This window comes from Bidens hawaiensis, unplaced genomic scaffold, assembly GCF_021521415.1.
Source record: "Bidens hawaiensis isolate Kalapana, Puna unplaced genomic scaffold, B.hawaiensis_p1.1 tig00000780_1, whole genome shotgun sequence".
Taxonomy (NCBI): domain Eukaryota; kingdom Viridiplantae; phylum Streptophyta; class Magnoliopsida; order Asterales; family Asteraceae; genus Bidens; species Bidens hawaiensis.
Window position 1 is genome coordinate 2720139 of NW_027491045.1, and position 19796 is coordinate 2739934.

At 34.1% G+C, this 19796-nt stretch overlaps 4 protein-coding genes across 4 annotated transcripts; 2 read left to right on the top strand and 2 right to left on the bottom strand.

The window, feature by feature from the left end:
- Nucleotides 1–27: 27 nt before the first annotated feature.
- LOC143536911 (uncharacterized) lies at nt 28–3686 on the bottom strand. Its single transcript, XM_077030797.1, has 9 exons — nt 3592–3686; nt 3312–3515; nt 2042–2121; nt 1885–1944; nt 1561–1785; nt 1406–1468; nt 499–567; nt 349–394; nt 28–250 (listed from the first exon to the last, which is right to left on the bottom strand). Exons 1-9 carry the CDS (start codon nt 3602–3604, stop codon nt 180–182), a joined length of 831 nt encoding a protein of 276 aa, XP_076886912.1. The 5' UTR covers nt 3605–3686; the 3' UTR covers nt 28–179.
- A 4772-nt stretch (nt 3687–8458) lies between these two features.
- On the top strand, nt 8459–9708 carry LOC143536920 (uncharacterized). The gene has a single exon (XM_077030804.1). The coding sequence runs from the start codon at nt 8477–8479 to the stop codon at nt 9458–9460; it is 984 nt and encodes a 327-aa protein (XP_076886919.1). The 5' UTR covers nt 8459–8476; the 3' UTR covers nt 9461–9708.
- A 1418-nt stretch (nt 9709–11126) lies between these two features.
- On the top strand, nt 11127–13872 carry LOC143536930 (monothiol glutaredoxin-S15, mitochondrial-like). The gene is made up of 6 exons (XM_077030813.1): nt 11127–11232; nt 12494–12628; nt 12730–12829; nt 13306–13372; nt 13487–13565; nt 13666–13872. Exons 1-6 carry the CDS (start codon nt 11161–11163, stop codon nt 13711–13713), a joined length of 501 nt encoding a protein of 166 aa, XP_076886928.1. The 5' UTR covers nt 11127–11160; the 3' UTR covers nt 13714–13872.
- Nucleotides 13873–14764: 892 nt separating this feature from the next.
- LOC143538117 (cytochrome c oxidase subunit 5b-1, mitochondrial-like) lies at nt 14765–17996 on the bottom strand. The gene is made up of 6 exons (XM_077031741.1): nt 17796–17996; nt 17424–17503; nt 16531–16581; nt 15508–15574; nt 15321–15400; nt 14765–15084 (listed from the first exon to the last, which is right to left on the bottom strand). The coding sequence occupies exons 1-6, from the start codon at nt 17926–17928 to the stop codon at nt 15016–15018; spliced, it is 480 nt and encodes a 159-aa protein (XP_076887856.1). The 5' UTR covers nt 17929–17996; the 3' UTR covers nt 14765–15015.
- Nucleotides 17997–19796: the final 1800 nt, after the last annotated feature.

The window sequence follows — 19796 nt, forward strand, 5'->3', positions numbered from 1 at the left end:
AAGTTAAGCGAAAATAGCACAAGAAAATGGTACATGAAACAAGTCTTGATTAAGGTCCTTATTACACGAGTGCACGATCATACAAGCCAAAAATATAAAATGGATTTCCTTATATGCATGTATGTGTATCTCAGCCATCCGATCTCGATTAATATGGTGATAAGCCATCTGCAAAAAAGCTACTGTAACTTCTTGATCCCGGGAAAGGAGGGCAGAATTGCAATTAGCGCGTCACCATATCCTACAGGATCTGTTTACAATAATCAAACATGAAAAATATTATTAAATTGTATACGAAGATAAAACATAACCCGTATTGACCAATTCATTAGGATAATTTGTGCATACCACCATCCTCACGGAGTATCTTAATAACTTCTCCGGCTATATCAGACTAAAAACAGAAAAAAAAAAGAAATTAAACAATTAGTAAGATTTTATTTAAATTATTTTGTCACTTAATTTTATTTAGAGAATAATTAGTTAATCATTAAGAACCTCAATTGGAAGCTCTCCACCAAGCTGCTCAATGTAACAAATAACTTGCCCTTCCTTAACTGTTTGCTTCTGTTAGAACAATGCAAGTATAGGAAGAATATTAATGAACATAACCGGAATCGACTAGGCATGTAAACGAACCGAGCGTTCAGTGAAGATTTCGTGAACCGTTAGCCGGGAAGTTTGTTTGTTTAGTTAAAGAACGAAACATGAACAAAATATTTTGTTCATATAACGAAACAAACGAACATGAACACATATCTTGTTCATTCATTTTGTTCGCGAATGTTTGTTTAGTTAAATTTATTTATGTTTATTCAATCAAATTCTTTTATGTTCATTAGTTTACGTATGTTAGTTTGACCGTTTACGTTTGTTAATATATTCATTTTAGATTTTCACTCATTTGAACTTAGTTTAGTTTTAATAACTTTTTAGGTCCAGCACGTTCTTGACACTACTTATAACTGGTTTTAGCTCAGTTAATGCCGTTCGTTTACGTTCATGCACGTTCGTTTATCCTGTTAATGAACGAACATAAAACGAACACAAACATGTTCATTTTCTTAACGAATGAACATGAACAAGAAAAAACACCATTTGTTTCATTGTTAGTGTTCGATCGCTTGTTCGGTTAAAGTTAAATGAACGAATACGAACATGCTCCGTTCGTGTCTATTTGGTTACTTACAAGCCTAGAATCAACCAATTCATAAGTAAACTGGTTATAAAACTCAAAATGACCAACTCTATAGGAAAACCAGCTAATCCAAGTTATCACTTTTTTCATATATTTATTTTTATTTTCTTGGAAGACCAAATAATACAGCTTCTAGCAAATGTTTTATAGTGAAAACAATTTTATTCTTAAGATTTGTAATAATATTTAAAAACCAGAAGTGGTTACCTCTTTGCATGGCGGAGGTACTCGTTTCCCCTTAACGGTTCGTGATCTTCTAAAGTACCCAACCTGCATTGCACATAGAAAATTTAACGAAATATAAAAAAAAACACTTTTAATAATATAAAATTATATTAAAATTTAAATATATTGGTTCTGACCATGGGAGAGGTAATTATAGTCAACCCTTCATCTGCAGCAGTATCAATAATCGTCTGTACCGAAACAGGTTGAGCTTTAGTAATGGCTAGAGACGGTGATGATGCGGACCCGTTTTGTTCAGTTGACTCGACATTTGCAGTGTTGACCGGGGCCGAAACAGGTGGTGGAGAACTTGTATTTTCTACTGCTAAGTTTCTCAGTACATGTAACCGAAATCCACCAAGCTAATACAACAAATAAGTCAAAGAAGATAAAAAAAGTTTGGTTTAGAGAGATAACTGAACATATTTAAGGGACATTATAGTCATTTTACAGGTACTCACTTTCAGTTCAAACTCTGCAATTGAAGTTGTGTCACAAATATCTGTTAGAAGAGACTCCACCTGTTTTTATGATATAAATGTAACAAGTGAAATGTTATACACGATGTGATAACCTTATTGCGCTTTTTAAAACCAAGATTATAAATTTATAGTTTACCTGTGAAGCAGTTGGAGCGAAATGGCTGGTTGATTCCAATGATCTGTCCAACTCAGAACTGTCTTCTAAATCTGCACTTGCTGTTATATATAATAACTTTAAAAAACATGAAATTTGAGTTTTAAGTCGATTAAACCGTAGGGCCATGTTCAATACAAAACCAATCTTATGAACATCAATATTAAACCCTAAATGCATTGGATACATATAACTGACAACATATGAACCATTGATCCCCATTAACATATTAAAATTCACTGTAATTAAACAAATTTAAACTTCAATCTCATGACAAAGAGTACAACTAAAACTATGGATGAGATAATTTTTCCCGAATACCGGTTACCATTACCAAGCCGCTACATACGGTACGGTATTCAATGCCCACTTTTCATAAATTTGGCATTTTCGGTATTTCATATCGATTGAAAAATGAAGAGTTTTCTTGGGTATTAGGTACCCGTGTCCGTCCCTTTCTTTCTCGAATGAATTTGGCATTGTTGTTTGTTGAATTACGAATAAATTTAATACGATTTTTGGTTTCTTGATTACCCTTGATTACGAATAAATTTGATAATGTACCGAAATACTAGTACCTAACCAATACATTCGGAACAATATTCGCCTATTCGGTACCCAGTTTTAGGTGTGCAAGAAACCGAAAAACCGAACCGAAACAAAAACTGAACTAACGGTTTGGTTTTGGTTTTGCATTTAATAAAAACCTAAAAAACCGAACCGATTTCCTAAATTTTTATTTTTTATTTTTAGTTTTAAGTAATTTATAAGAATTTAATAAATATGTAAGTATGTAACTCATATATTTTTGGTCAAATGTATAATAATCTATTCGTTAACAATTAACAAAATTATTTATACCTAAATTCATCATTTTTTGCCAACTTTCTTTTTTCGGTCTAAAATTTTCAAGCTCAAATGGCAAAAACCGAAAAAACCAAAACCGAACGGTTTAAAAATTTCAAAAACCGAAGTTTTGGTTTTATCCCAAAACCAAACAATGTATAATAATCTATTTGTTAACAATTAACAAAATTATTTATACCTAAATTCATCATTTTTTGCCAACTTTCTTTTTTCGGCCTAAAATTTTCAAGCTCAAATGGCAAAAACCAAACGGTTTAAAAAATTCAAAAACCGAAGTTTTGGTTTTATCCCAAAACCGCACCAAACAGCACCACGCACACCCCTTCCAGTTTAGTTCAAATTCGGTATCATATCAGTATTTCCATCCCTAACCAAAATTCCTTACATTGGGCAGTTTTTTCAGGCAAACAAAGGCACCGATACGAAGCTTTCCCGGAACGTTGCGATAACACCAAACCGTCAACTCTTGGAGAATTCGAAAGCCTAATTCCATAACAATTCTGCTGGTGGTGGTGTAAATTAGCTAATTCAATTCTAGCATGACCTAACCTCAAATTATACAGTTTCAAACTCGAAGCCCCAAAGCTACCTGGTTACCAAATTACCAAATAATGTAAGAGCTCAATTTCATAATATAAACATAATTAGAACAAAAGGTGACTTACAGGCAGCAGCCATGGGAACTGGTGAAAGCTAATTGGTGAATAATAATAATAAATTGAATGAGGATGAAAATGGAAGATGAAGATGATATTATTATTTATATTTATTATGAAAGGTGGACTGACTGTGTAGTGTAGTGTAGTGTATATAGTGATTAATATTATCTTTCCGTTTTGTTCGAGGCCCAATTTTCTGGAATTTGGGCTCTTATTCAACGGTAGCCTCAGGTTTTAGGGTTAGGCAAGAAAACATTGGGTGGGTTCAATAGTATACGGTAAATTAAATTGCTTTAGTTTTTGTTTATAGTTTGTCTTAACTAACGAATTGGTTGTGCCGATAGTTTCAACTTTTAACGTATTTGTATCCAACGGTTCGTTACTGATAGATCTTAATGATGTTACTACAGGTCGCCAGAAAAACGTTTTTGGCTGGAAAGCTCACTTTTTTTTTTCTGTAAAACTCAACATTTTCGTCTCAAACATCTTTGTAACCTTAGATCGGACATTTATGACCCTTTTTCAAGTAAAAATCTCAATTATTGAGACCCTAGAATTATTATCAGAATCGATTGGTGGTGCTCAAATGGTGGTGGTTGGTTGGTGGTGGTGGTGCACTAGTGGTGTTCAGGTTGAGTTTACCGAAAAAAATTGACTTCTGGCTAAACACGTTTTTCCGGCGACCAACAAGTAACGGCGTTATGATTCTGTTAGTCGTGGACCGTTGGGAACATATACGTTAAAAGTTGGGACCGTCAGCAGCTAATTTCTTAGTTGGGACCGATAGCGACCAAATGATGATTGATAATTGTGATTAATAAAAAGCAATACACGTTTGTATTAACTATCTTGTGATATGATGAAAGAGACGATGATGTTGCTTATCGTGATATCCATTTCTAAAAGGATCCAATTATAACAGAGAGACGTGCAACTGGCAACAACCTCCTTTTGAATGGTAAAATCGATTGTGCTGAAAACAAAGCTATGGTTCTTTAGCGTCGATGAGTTGCTGTGCACGACATGCTGAATTATTTTTAAGAACGCAACAGCTTCAAGAGCAATAAATATAAATTTATCAAAAGGGAGGGAAATGAATATGTGTTGGTTTTCAATGTAGACTTTCTTATGCTTAGCAACTTCCCCTGATACCGTCTTCAACACGGTCTGGCTAGAAACAAACTCGTTGGCCTAAGCCCGACAAGGTGGACACTCCAGTAAGGTCCACACAAATGACAACATGTGGGTAATTTCGTTTCCGCATTAACGACAACATAGGCAACATCCCATATAAAAAATAAATATGAAGTTGTGTTAAGGTGTTCATTTAAAAGTAGAATATCAGTGATTTTACGGATACCCTTAAAAAAATAACTAGCCATTCAAAATAAATTATTCTTTTTGACAACTTATACAAAGACAAATGAGGGTCTCAATCCACACAAATTGAATGGTAAATTGGTCCATCCAATGGAACCAAAAGCAATTTAATACACCCCAACAAATGTGCATCTCGTTTTCAACTAGTCTATCGTGCAACTACCGTTGGGTTTGAAGATGTTTAGTTATATGCTAGCTTTGCATTTAAAGAAAAGAAAAATATTGAGTTTTATTGAGCTATAGTTTGTGACAAAATAATTAAGTTAAAACATAATATGTTAAACTCGAGCTCAAGTTCTTGTGTTTCTAACTAGCAAGTAATAATACTACTTACGACTGATAAGTCATCTTAGCTTGGTATTTCACCGACCTAGAAACTATTTTTTTTACCGGTTCGCCTTTAACCCAAAAAAGCTCATGACGTAACAAATTGACTTATTTTTTTCTTAACCTTTATAAATGTATTTCTTTTATAAAAGTCTTAAATAACAAATTAACAATAATATCAAATTATCAGGGTCTTTAATAATACAAAAATACCTAACTGGTAATATTCAAGAAAAGAAGCTAGCTTATACGAGCCAGTGAACTAGAGCTGACCAACTCGAGGTTTTATACAAGAAAGTTATAGTTACTAGTTAGTTTGCATTTGGCTCAAATATTTATACGAGCCTGTGAGCTCAGACAAAATCAAAATGTAGTAATTTAATAAATAAAAACCCTAAATGGCTAAATGTGTAAGAGAATTAGCTTGACAAAATCTAGAATTTACTATTTGGTTAGATACTGTTTCAACTTATTTTAGGTTATCTAATTGAATTCGAAAATAATAAGAAGATTAATACCATACTTTATAGAATTATTAAAAACATAATTTAAAATTTGTATTCAACATACATTTATACTTAAGTGAACTGAACAAAAAACATGGGTGGGTACCTGGTACTATAGTAGTGTTGTAGAAATCGCTAGTCGGACAGTGAGATGGAGACTGACGATTAATCGGGATTAATCAGATCAGACTTTAATGTATACTCTTCAGTTATACACACACACACATTTTTATATGTAATTTTCAGTTTTATATATATGCATATACATTTTAACTGGAAATTGACCATAATCTCATTGAAAACCGCTAAATTTGGCTGAAATCTCGTCGGAAACCGTCGATTTTGACAGGTTCCTTGCCCAAAAAAATGCCGACTAAGCCCGAGTAATCTTTAGTTTCGTTGTATTTGACCATTGACCGAGTAATTGGCTAACTAGCCCAAAGTTATTCAGTGGGGTGGAGACTAGCATTTAATCGAGGATTAATCATCACATACTCAAAATTTTTGCAACACTGGTACTTGGGTGACTCGGGTCTAGAGGTGCACAACCAGGTTCTGGTTCCTGCCCGTACCCGACCAGCGGGTACAGACCTAATTTTGGGTTTCTCCTTGGACTTATACCTAAATCGGACCCGTCGGAACCGATTCCACCTTTACCCTGTCAAAACATGACCAAACCTACCCGAGAAAACCCAAAACCCGTAAAATACCCGACTATACCCGAAACTAGTTTTAGAAAATACCTGGTTTGGCAGTTTGTGCACTTCTTACCTCTACTTGGTTGTATTGAAAGATATTTGGGCACAAGTATTAGACTTTGGGCTTGTGATAATGCCAAATATATTTAGGCCCAAGTATCCAAAACACAAACGACCCATTCGCTGACTGACACGTAGCTCACGAGCGGCATGCTTTTGTGTACGGATATTTAAACACACAAATACACATGATTCACGCTTCATGTAACCCTGCGTACCGTAGTAACCAGTCCACAAAATTCGGTTGTTCGATTAACAATATCAGGTTCGATTTATTATTATAATTATTATTAGTATTACTGTTTTGAATGTTTCAATTACTCGAATATATCGTAGTTGTTATGAATTAGGTTTTGCATAATTGTATGATGATATATAGATCCGGTTTAATAGGACCTGGTGATTTCATTCATGATGTTATATTATGAATCTGTAATTGTGATTATGAATGATGTGTTTGACTGTACGGTGGAACCCTAAGTGTATGTTTACACCGTTGGATTGTAGTTTGAGCGTAATTAGGCTAACTAGTTAACTTAATAAGCTATAATCTCACTTTCACATTTAGATTAGCAATCAGGTTTGATTTATAGCTTCAATTAAGGCTTTGATTAGTGTTTTGAGTGTTTGATTTCGCGAATATATCGCACTTGTTATGAATTAGGTTTTGTATGTATACGTTTAGGTACGGTTTGATAGGACCTGGAAATTTCAGTTATTATTAGTGTTTTAATCTCGATGTTACGGCTGGAATATTTAATTGTGATTTAGAAAGATGTGTATGAGTGTACGTGATGTGATTGAGAATAGCTTAGGTGGAAATTTGGGCGGTGGACCCTAAGTGTATGTTTATGCTGTTGGATTGTTGTTTGAGCGTAATTAGGTCAAAACTTGAATCTCATGGTGTATATACATACAGATTAGAATTATATCAGTTGCTATATTGTACAGTTGATTGTGATGAACAATTTTCTTCCCCTAGTTTCTGAATTGTGGACATAAATTTGTTGTTTCACATGTTTTCTTTCTAGAAAAGAATTAGAGGTTAATGTGATTCCCATCCATTCCACATCCTGATGTTAATGATCTCAATTTTACATCTGGAATCTGTATATGTGATTATGAAATATGTGTATGACTCTATGTGATATGATTGAGAATAATTGGGTGGAAGTTTGGGCGGTGGAACCCTTAGTGTATGTTTACGACGTTGCATTGTAATTTGAGCATAATTAGGTTAAAATTTCAAGTTAATAAGCTATAATTCCAATTTTAAACTTGAATTTCATGGTAGTGTACCTACAGATGGATTTATATCTATTAGGATGCAGATTCTAGAAGATTATTTAATTGAATTTGAGTATTATTTGTATTAGGACTGTAATCGGTTCCATATATAGATTAGGTCAAATGTATCTATATATATTGTGCAAATTGATTGGCACTGAATCGAGTTCTATTATTCACCTTTTACAATGTATAAGATACATAATACATTTGACCTAATTGATATATGGAACGGATTACAATCATAAAACAATCAGTTGCATAATGTACTGTTGATACAGATGAACAATTTTAGTTATCTAATCTGTTATTTGTGAATATAGATTTGTTTTCCACAGCTTTTCTTTCAAGAAAGTAATTAGAATTTAATGTGATTTTCAATCATTCGTTTATTCAATGTTAATGATCTTTGTGTATAAACGAATTATATTGGTGATAATGGTGGAATAGTGGAATTTGGGCTATACATGTAATTATTCTTGAAGTTAAAAGAAACAATGAATGCCTTGTAATCTATAATTCTCGAGACAACGCCTAATTGTTTTCACCATACAATATTTGAATCTTTATTGTACAATATAATTGACCATTTGTGATTATGTTTTGTAGTGGCTGATTTGTGAAATCGTGAAGATGCCCAAAGAGAGAAGATCATCGTGTTGTAGGTGCGGGGCGTCTCCCTATTCCCGTTACAACAGTAATAATAAAACAAGTACACACAAATCACCCTCTCAACCAATTATAAATGAAACCGAATGTGAAGAAGCTAGATGCCCTATATGCATGGAACACCCACACAATGCAGTCCTCTTACTCTGTTCATCTCATCAAAAAGGATGCCGACCGTACATGTGCGACACGAGTTCCCGCCACTCAAACTGTCTTGACCAGTTTCGCAAGTCAACAAAGCTCGTTTGCCCGTTATGCAGAGGTCAAGTCAGTGGATGGACCGTCGTAAACCCTGCTCGCCAGTTCATGAACTCGAAAACAAGAACTTGCTCACTTGGCACCTGTGATTTTTCGGGAAATTATACTGAGTTGAGAAAACACGCCAGGCGTGTTCACCCGCGTGTTAAGCCGACGGATGTTGACCCTGAACGGGAACTCGAGTGGAGAATATTGGAAGAAGATATTGAGCAACAAGACATGCTCGGTATGCAGTTTGAGCCTGGTGATGATGATGATGTTGATTTTGATGATGATGCAAATGAATTCATGGATCTTGCGAGCCCGATTTGGGATAATGATTATGCAATCTTTATGCGTAGTTTCGAATCGAATATATCGAATCTTGAAAATGTGTTGTCTGTATTTGATTCGGCTTCAGATGATAGTTCGTTTTTGGATGATTGGGACAGCATGTTTGACTTTGCACTACATGAATCAGAGACTATAGAATCTAACATGTCAAGAGAGAATGCCCGAACCGCAAGAAGCAGAACCCCGACACGTATAGAATCTAACATGTCAAGAGAGAATGCCCAAACCGCAAGAAGCAGAACCCCGACACGTATAGAATCTAACATGTCAAGAGAGAATGCCCGAACCACAAGAAGCAGAACCCCGACACGTGTTGGACAGAGGTCAAACGGTCAACCAAGCTCGCGTAACCGTTAGGTACAGGCAACCACATTGTTAGCTCAAATCTGCCTTAGTTTTTTATTTTTATGATATTGTTTGAATACTCTTGGAGAGTAATGTCTGGGTATCTTTAAGACTTGCTTCTAGTATTCTGCTACTTTGATGATATGTTTTTTTTTATATATAACAATTTCTGTCTTGGTTCATTTGCATTCTGATTTACTTGTAGAACTTGAGTGGATTCATTTTAAATGTAAGTATGTATATCTATCAATGTATGTGACTATGTTGAGCTCGAATTAAGCTAAACTTAAGTTATATGTGGGTTGGGCGGGGTGTAAATGAGCTCGTTCTTCCATTTCTTTTCCAAAACAGTCACATATACGACTTGCATAAGCTAAACTTTCGTCTTCGACATGTTATATTGTCGCTTTCTACAATAATAAGAAGTTCTTTGATTCCCATTCTTCCATTTCTTTTCCAACACAGTCACATAAAAATAGTTACTTCCACCAAATCATCGGTTGTTTACCGTGAAAAGGTCTTGAGTCGTTTGATGAAGCCCATCATTAAAGTATATGGCTAACCCAATAACAAAAGTTTCGTAAAGAGGACTTAGCCGCATAACTTAGTATCATCATACTTGTGTGCGCGAGTAACCACTCCGATAAAATATGGACACAAGACAATTTTTGTATGTTTGATTCAGATTTCATGTTATGAGCAATCTTACGCATCAAAATCGGGTCCACTATATGTATTCTTTTTTAATGTTTGTAAGTGAACACTAAAAAAAAAGGATTCAATTTAGGGAAAAAGAAGTTGAAATTAAACTAGGGTAAGCATGAAACCAAAAAACATGATTTGAAAATTGAAAAACCAAATCAATTAAACCAAACTCAAACCAAATTTAAAAGTTGAACTAGTCTTACATGTAATAAAAATCGAACCGAATTCATAAATTTACATTTTTTTTTATTTTCTAATTAAAGTAACTTATAGAAATTTATACTTTTTCTTTTTACAAATTTTTAATTTTACATTTTGATCTAAATTTTGCAAGCTAACACGTTGCAATGTGTGTGATTCAACATTTCTACGCATATTTTCCCCAGTTTAACGGCCTCGTCGCAACGCGTGGGTTCTAGATCGACTTAGTTATTGTCTTGTGACTCTTGTCTCTTACATTTAACTTGCCTATATGTTTTTACGTATACTTTTCATTCGGTTTTATATTTTCATTTTTCATTTTCCTTTTTATTTGAGTTTTTTTTATTTTGATGGTCTTAATACTAGTAAGTATTTAATCATTATCTAACCAAACGAGTTAGCCCCAAATTCAATATCTTGGGACAAATTTATTTTCAACTCAAAATTTTAAAGCTTAAATTAAACATATAGAAACCAAACGACTTTTGGTTTTTAACTTAGTTTTAGCCCAAAACCGACACAAGCCAAACCGCACACGAATAGAACCGCAGTTCTCGAAAACATAAAACCCCAGGTCAGGGCCGCAAAGGGTGAAATCATTTTCGGCGAAAACGATCATCAAATAATATTACACCGGTGAGGTTTCTTCTTCAATTTCACGCTTAAATCTTAATATTAATATTCCACCACACGAATAATCATTACAGAAGACTAATCTGTATTCGTCTTCGTTAACATATTAATTTAAGTATTCAATTAACTAATCCGTGTTTATTGATTTGGTGCAGAGTTTTATCTGTATTGCGATGGCTAGGGTTTTATCAAATATGCTGGTCAACAGATTTAGGTCAATGGAGTACGCTCGCACAACTGCATCGGTACGATTATATGATATAAAATTAGGTGTTTAAGCAACCTCGAGCTCGGCTCGTTTTGACTTACGAGAGCTCGAGCTTGGCTCGGATCGTTTATCATGTGTTAATTAATTCATATACGTTTCTAATTATCTTTTATATATTCTTAGAAAAAATTTAAAATGAGCCTAAGCATGACCCGAGCTCGTGTAGTACCTTAAAAGAGCTGGAGCTTGTCTCATTAAGGCTTGATGAGCCTCAACGAGCAGCTTCCCGTACAAGGCTTGAGCTCGCCTCAGGCTCAATAACTAAACGAACTTTGTTTGAGGCATGGACTCGGCTCGTTTTGAGCCTTTTATCTATCCGATCTCGAGTAGCTAATGAGCGGCTCGACTTGTTTGCACCCCTAGATAAAATATCGATTTGCTCAAGTTGTTAGGTTTTCGTATATTTATTTTTTCTAATTAGGGCTGTAAGTTTGTTTAATTTGATGTTCTTGCCTTTAGTATATGCTCTTATGCAATGAATTGATTAGAACTGACGATAAGTAGTTTCTGTTTGACAAATTTATTTGGTGAAAGAGCAAGTATTGTAGAATATGTTAATTTTTCTGTAAAATTGAGGGTTCATGTCAAGTTTAGTTATTGATTACCGATTACGATGGAGTTTTATGAGTAGCTAGGGTTTGGAACTTAGATGTTGGATGAATTTTTCATTGTATATTTGGATTATTCAGATTGGTGATATATTTAGATGTTAACGCTTGCTAAATGGTAGGCCTGTAAACGAACCGAACATCTTGTTCATTTAATTAAACGAACGAATGAACATGACCACGTGTTTTGTTCATTCATTTATGTTTGTTTAAATTTTAATATATACATGAGTAGTTATGTTTATATTAATATATATGTAAGTAGTTCATTCAGAGTTCATTTTAGCCGGTTCGCAATAAAATAAAATTTCTTTTTAGGCTACTTAGGCAAAAAAAACTTTTTAGGTTAAGTAGTTTCAGTCGGAGTTTGTTTACGCTCGTGAACTGTTGGTTTAGGTTTTAAAAGAACGAACATGAACATGCTTTTTTCTTGATGAACGAACGTGAACACAAAAAAATGTTTGATTTTATGTCCGTGTTCGGTTTAACGAACACAAACATGATCCTGTCTGTATTCGTTCAATTTGTTTACAAGCCTTTAAAATGGATTACTTTTTTTAAAAAATATTAATGCTTGCTAGTACCAATTTTGTATTTTCTTACACAAAGGTCTTTGTTTCAATCAATTAGGCCTCTGGATCATTCTTGCAGCATGGGATGAGATTTTCAACTAGTGTGCCTAATGATCCTGATACACATGATGATTTCAAGCCCACAAATAAGCTTGAGAATTCTGACATTACTCTGAAGGACATTGTTGAGCAGGTTGGTGGTGGTTCATGAGTATATCATATCATGAACCTATTTTTATATTTCAGTTTGATTTTTTTTGTGTAATTGTTACATGTTTTAGTTGTAATGTGTAGGATGTCAAGGACAACCATGTGATGATTTATATGAAAGGGGATCCAGAGCAACCGCGCTGTGGATTTAGCTCATTAGCAGTCAGAGTATTGAGTGAATATCGTAAGTTCTCAAGTCATAAAGTTGCTTTCGGTATATTATTTTTTGTCAAACTAAACAAAAAAGAGCTTTTTAAACTATAATCGTTTACAAGTTAACATTATTGCTCTTAATCTCAAGCTAATTTTAGAGGTTAATGCAGCGCCTTTGGTTGGTTCTATTAGTCTATTACTAGAACATTTTTTTACAAAAAATAAAAAAAGGCAATTTGTGCACGCATACTATAGATCTTAAAAGTTAAAATGAATAACAACCAATATAAATTATTTCATCCACAAGTTCCATAACACGTCTGCATATTTGATTATATGAATAGTAATAATCCTCAAATAAATAGGTAACAATCACAAACTATTCTAGAAGCCCATATTTAATTGCCAAATTTGCTTCACTTTTGCATATTAGCTAATTCTACTTTATTTTCCATCAAGATTATGTATATTTTAATAATTTTGAGTATTGTTGTGTTTTTGTCACAGGAGTCCCCATACATTCAAGAAACATATTGGAAGATCCCAAGCTTAAGAATGCTGTAAAATCTTTCAGGTAATAAGCAATTGACATGCAAATTTGGTTTAACTTGAAGCAGCTTTCTTTTTCTAGTCCATATCTTTTAATTTTTATTGATTATTCTAATTTGTTTGTACGGTTTCTGTGCAGCATGTGGCCGACGTTTCCTCAGATATTTATAAATGGAGAGTTCATTGGAGGATCAGACATCATTCTCAGTATGCATCAGGTGAGTTTCTGCAGCTTTTTTTTCATATTACGGTTTATATCACATGTTAGTTTATAAAATGTGAAAAACGTACCGCTCAAAACATTTTTGGTTTATGCAGAATGGTGAGCTGAAGGAGAAGCTAAAGGCAACAAAATCTTCAGATTAGACAGGTTTCTTGCTGCTTGATGATATTCAGGTTGCTATGTTTTAAGTTGTTATTTTAAAGCACGATTCTTATTACCACCGAGTGTTAAAATAAATGTTACTGTTGACATTTTAGTTTATGTGACATTGAGATTTATTTATGTTTGTTGATTCTTGTTGGTAGTCTTCATGAATCTTATATGTGCCTTAGAAATGTCGATTGTCGGGTTGATGGGTTTAATTGATAAGACTCTTTAGCGCAGCTTGTATATTTGTCATAAGCATTAACCACAATTTGGACAAATCATATAGCTAGACGTACATCGTGTAGTCCATTATATAAGTTAACCTGAACACATGATAGACATAAAGCCTAAAACTTGCTTAACAAAATGAGTTAGGAGGTAGTGTATGTGATTATTTAGACCGTCTAACTTACACCTTTGAGGCTTTGACATCTTTGACAAACCCAGACCCGTTCGGTTAAAAGCCTTTGGTCCTTATTAGTAACAGTCTGGAAATATACACCTTTGCCATAGGTATGCACTATGGAGAACGACGTGTGTTTCATAATTACCAGGTAAACAAGTTAAGATATGTTTCAAAAAGTATGCCAAAGCAGCGTGCGGTATTCAACAACAAAAGTGTTTGGGGTCGCATGTAAAAGTAAATCGTCTAGTCGTCACATAAGTGTATGAATCTTTGACCTCTAGAAGTTCATGCAGAAATGGGTTGGTGTAAGTTCATACATCGAGTTAAACCTGACAACCGTCATTAAATTGCTTACGTTTTGATCGGGTTCTAACAAAAGCTATTACTTTAGTTGGAACATTTTGAAGTTATCTGAATAACCTGAACACGCAAACCTATTTATCTAAATAAGTCAAAAGGGTCGACGAGCTGTAATCAAATTAGAAACGTGTTAAAACATTACTTAGATGGTCCTTGATCTTTCCGTTCATGAAAGCCAGGGCCATATAGGCATCATGACCTTGCAATGAAAATGCCAAAACGGTTTCATACGTGACAAACTGACGATTATGAATCTAAAAAAAGGCAAAACTATAAACATAAAAATTGAAAGCACTTAGGTTCTGTGCCATTAATTATTCTGAATGCATTCAAGCAATAGTGTGTGCAATTCCAATACACAAACCGCATGCCCCAAATCCCAGAATTCACAAACAAAAAATATCGTCTGCATGCTCATTCATACCTAAAACCAAACAGTAAACAAAACAAAACGCAGAACCCTTGAAGAAGCTGCAGAACGTTGAAATCTCTCAGATTCTTATTCCGCCATATTAAACTTTAGAAAATGCAGTCAGTGATGATGATGATGTTCATCTTCATCAAGCCCATCTGGAAGTCCGCCCGGGCCCACTACTTCCAACTGTAAACCACCAAACCCGTGTTTAATATAAAAAGCATGATAAAGAGTGTAGTCAGATTAAAACAATCCAGCTTGTTAGTTGTTTCCGGAAATGAGCACGCATTTTAGTTTTAAGCCAAATGGACAAAAAACTTATATTTGAAGATGAAATAATATTTAAAGAATAATAACAATTTAATCAAAATGACACAATTTAATTAAATAAATGTTTGCCTAAATAGTTGAGCTGCACTCACCACAAAATATTGGGAGCATACTGGGCATTCATGCGGTTCACCTTTCTTTAGCCAAAACCAAACAACATCATGCTCATCCTCTATGACAAAAAAAAAAAGAACATAATATTGTTAATAAGCTATTATATATATAGAGTACATTCTTCATAATTACAAAAAAAAAGAGAGAGAGAGAGAATTGACTCACCGCCTTCAGCTCCAGGGCAGCCAACAATTCTTTGGTCATAGTAAGATTTGACCACAGCAGGTGCTTCCTATAAACAACAGACAATCACAGCTTCAGCAACAGTTCAGACATCAAAGCCGCAACAAATTAAACACAAAGTATATAAAACTCGATACATTTTTTATGATGCTTTCCTTAAGTAAAACTAAATAAGGCGAACATCAAAGTAGAAATAATACACAGTTTGTTATGATGCAGGAAAGTCCGATTAAAGAGTTTAAAGACGACGTGTTATAATCATGTGCACTTACTTGTAAAGTATAAGGAGTACCTTAGTGAATGCAGTATAGTAGATAAATATATAGGTCTTAGTACATATAGGGGCATAGTGCATAGCTTAGTACACATATGGCATACTGCATAAGAACAAGAATATGATTCTTGCTTAAATATCAAAGTAGATACAGGATACTATTATGCATGACACGTTACATTAGACTGATGATATCTCATATGATAAGCAAACAGCTAACTTATATGCTATTTTCATGTACATTCTGCAAACTAACATTACTTACTAAGGACCCAGGCATTAAAAATATGTATGTACAACTAAGCAGTTAATGCGGAAAAATATCGGATATCGGTCGACCGATATTTGAGATATAAATTATCTTGGTAGGATATCGGTAATTTTAATATCATGCAAAATTTATATATACAGCACATTAACACTAACAATTCAGTATACTCTCCTACTATTAACAAATTATCCTTTTGCAACTTGCAAAACACTAACAATTGTAGCAAGTAGGAACTGATTAAGACTCAAAACACTACATTAAACACTAAAACTTGAAAATTAAGACTTAAAACACTGATATCGGGAATATCAGTCAATATCGCCAATATTATCGGTACCGATATTTCACACAAGAACTAATAACTGATGATTCAAATCAACGGCACACATTATATAAGTTATAAGCATCAAAATCAATCCAATAAAACTATCATTTCAATTAATATTATCATTCTACTTACCTTGGTACCAAAAGGACCTTCAGGAAAATTGATATCCAGAATATCCCGTCCCTGATTCCACACAGCAACAAACAACAAATCAACATCAATCTCCACAAATTTATAAACCGCAAACATGGTTGTAAAAATCCTTAGGCACCGATTAATTTCAATTAATCCCGATTAAACTCCACCGCCCAACTGGCCATTACCAATGTTGTAAAAATCCCAATTAATCACTAGTCTCTACCACACCGACTTGTCGCCAATTAATCCCCATTTGTTCAAAATCGGTCAAAATAAAAAAAAAATTATACATAAAATTTAAAATATATATGTATATTTGAAAATTTACATATAAATTCCAATCCGACTAATCACACTATTAATCCAATTAATCGCTAGTCTCTACCACACAGACTTGTCACCAATTAATCCCCACTTGTACAAAATCAGTCAAAATTAAAAATTTTATACATATAATTTGAAATATATATATATATATATGTATATTGTATATTTGAAAATTTACATATAACTTCCAATCCAATTAATCGCTAGCCTCTACCACACAGACTTGTCGCCAAGTAATCCCCATTTGTACAAAATCAGTAAAAACTGAACATTTTATACATAAAATTTGAAATATATATGCATATTGTATAAATTTCCAATCCAATTAATCCCGACTAATCCCTATTAATCCGATTAATCACTAGTCTCTACCACACCGACATGTCGCCAATTAATCCCCATTTTTACAAAATCGGTCAAAATATATAAAATATATATATGCATATATGAAAAGTTACATATAAATTCCAATCCGATTAACCACTAGTCCCTACCCCACCACCCGACTGGCGATTTCTACAACACTGACTACAAATACCACCACAAAACAAACGACTGACCTGAAGCTCAGCTTCAAGCTCCTCACGCTCATGTCCAGTCGCAATCGGCATCACATCTTCCACCTTCTTCGACACATTTCCTAAAAATTAACACCAACCCATTAACCAATTCAACAAGATACAAAAAACCCATTAACCAATTCCACAAAATACAACAAACCCATTAACCAATTCCACAAATTAACACCAACCCATTAACCAATTCCACAAGATACAACAAACCCATTAACCAATTCAACAAGATACAACAAACCCATTAACCAATTCCACAAGATACAACAAACCCATTAACCAATTCCACAAAATACAACAAACCCACATCCAGAATCACATATTAACCACAGATCTGACCGAAAATTAAAAAACAATTACCGGAATAATTACAAATAATAAAAGTCGTCGCCGATGGACGGAGAGTCAGCGGCGAGAATGTGGGTGTGATGAGACGGGTGGGTGTGGCGGCGGATCGGAGGGATAGTAGTTTGGATGATGCTCGTTTCCACATGGTTATAGTTGTTATCGGTGGTTGTTGTTACCGGAACCCTAGGTTTACGACGGCTGATTTGAATCGGTGATTATATAATATTATTTGTGTGTGTGTGTGTGTGTGTGTGAAAATGATGTGGAAAATAATAAAGGTGAAATGAGATGAGGAATTTGGGTTAAGAGAGTGAGGTGATCCGCTGTGAGCGGGTGCATAGAAGGTTTTGATAAAGTTGTAAGTTATGCAGCTATTGTTGTACCTTGCACTCTTTATAGTGTGTGCACAAAACCGAAAAAGACCGAACCGAAATCGAAAAAACCGAACCGAATTATAAACTGACGGTTCGATTTTTAACTTTAGATAAAAATGAAAATATTGGTTTTGGTTCGGTTTCGTGTTTTGTAATTAACCGAAAAAACCGAACCCAACAGAAATAATAAAAAATGAATAACCATTAAAACAAAATCTGTCAATGATTGTTTGTTTAATTTCAACATATGGTTAATAACAAATATATTTAGTTTGAGCATGTGGTCAATAACTAATAATATTGGTAGTTTTAGTTTTGATTTTAAATGTATTTTTTATTAGCTTTTAATATTTGAGATCTAAATATTCAATATCATATTAGTTATCGGTTTAAATAAAAAAAATGTCATACCCAATTTCAATATCTTGGGTCTAAGTTTTTTTTTTTTTTTTTTTTTGCTCAAAAAGTTTTGGCTTTATTAGCAAAACCGAAAAAATCGCATCAAAATTCCGAACTGAACTCAAAATTTGAAAATCGAAAAACCCGAAACCGAACGGTTTTAAAAAATCATAAAACGTAATTTTGGTTTTCTGCTCGGTTATAATGAAAAACCGCATCGAATCGCATCACGCACACCCTACTTTATAGGAAAATTATTAAAACAGTGTAAAGTAAAACTTTTATTATTATTTTTCAATAAAAGTTGGTGGTGTTTTATGGGTAGAGGTGCACAAATCGGGTTTTTTCTAATACCCGGGTTCGGGTATGGACTGGTTTCGGGTATGATCGGGTATTGAAAAATTGGGTATTGAGAGAAATCGGGTAGGGTATTGAGGAGAAAACCTCAACCCTATGTACCCGGGTAGGGTATGATCGGGTTCGGGTATAACCGGGTATTGGAACCGAGTATTTGTTCACGTACGACCGGATATTAATACCCGGTTTTAAATTTGTAACTTTTATTTCATTTTTAAATTTGTTTAAATTTTATATTTGCTTTGTAATTTATAAAAACAATTAAACTATATTACAAAAACCATAAATCAACTTAAATACAAATTATTTACTTAATAATATGCATTTTAAAAAAACTTTAACATAAAAGTTGTGAAGTAAAATATACTATAAATACTCATGTATTATTTTGGGTATTAGAAAATTGGTATCAGGTATCGGGTATAACCGGGTATGGGTATAGGGTATGACCGGTTCCGGGTATTTACGGGTATAAATCGGGTACGGTTCCGGGTACGGGTATTGAGCTCAAAAAGCATACCCTATCCATACCCTACGGGTAGGGTCGGTTCCGGTTTCGGGTATAGAATACCCAGGTATAAAAAAAACCAGTTCCGGGTATTTTTTTCGGGTCCGGTTCCGGGTACGGGTTTTTTGTGCACCTCTATTTATGGGATCCAGCCATCTAGGTTTGATTTTTGCCCACATTGTTTAGTTTATGCGGCAATAATTGGATTATTGAATTGAACGAGTTTTATTTCACAGACGAGTGTTCACGTGCATTGACCTTAGGTGAGGGTTTTCTCATGATCGAAAGACGAATGTATCTCGATGTGGTGAATTTTGTCAGTATCTCATTTAGAGAATTCGTTGACCGCTAAAAAAATTGTGAAAAGGATTCGAT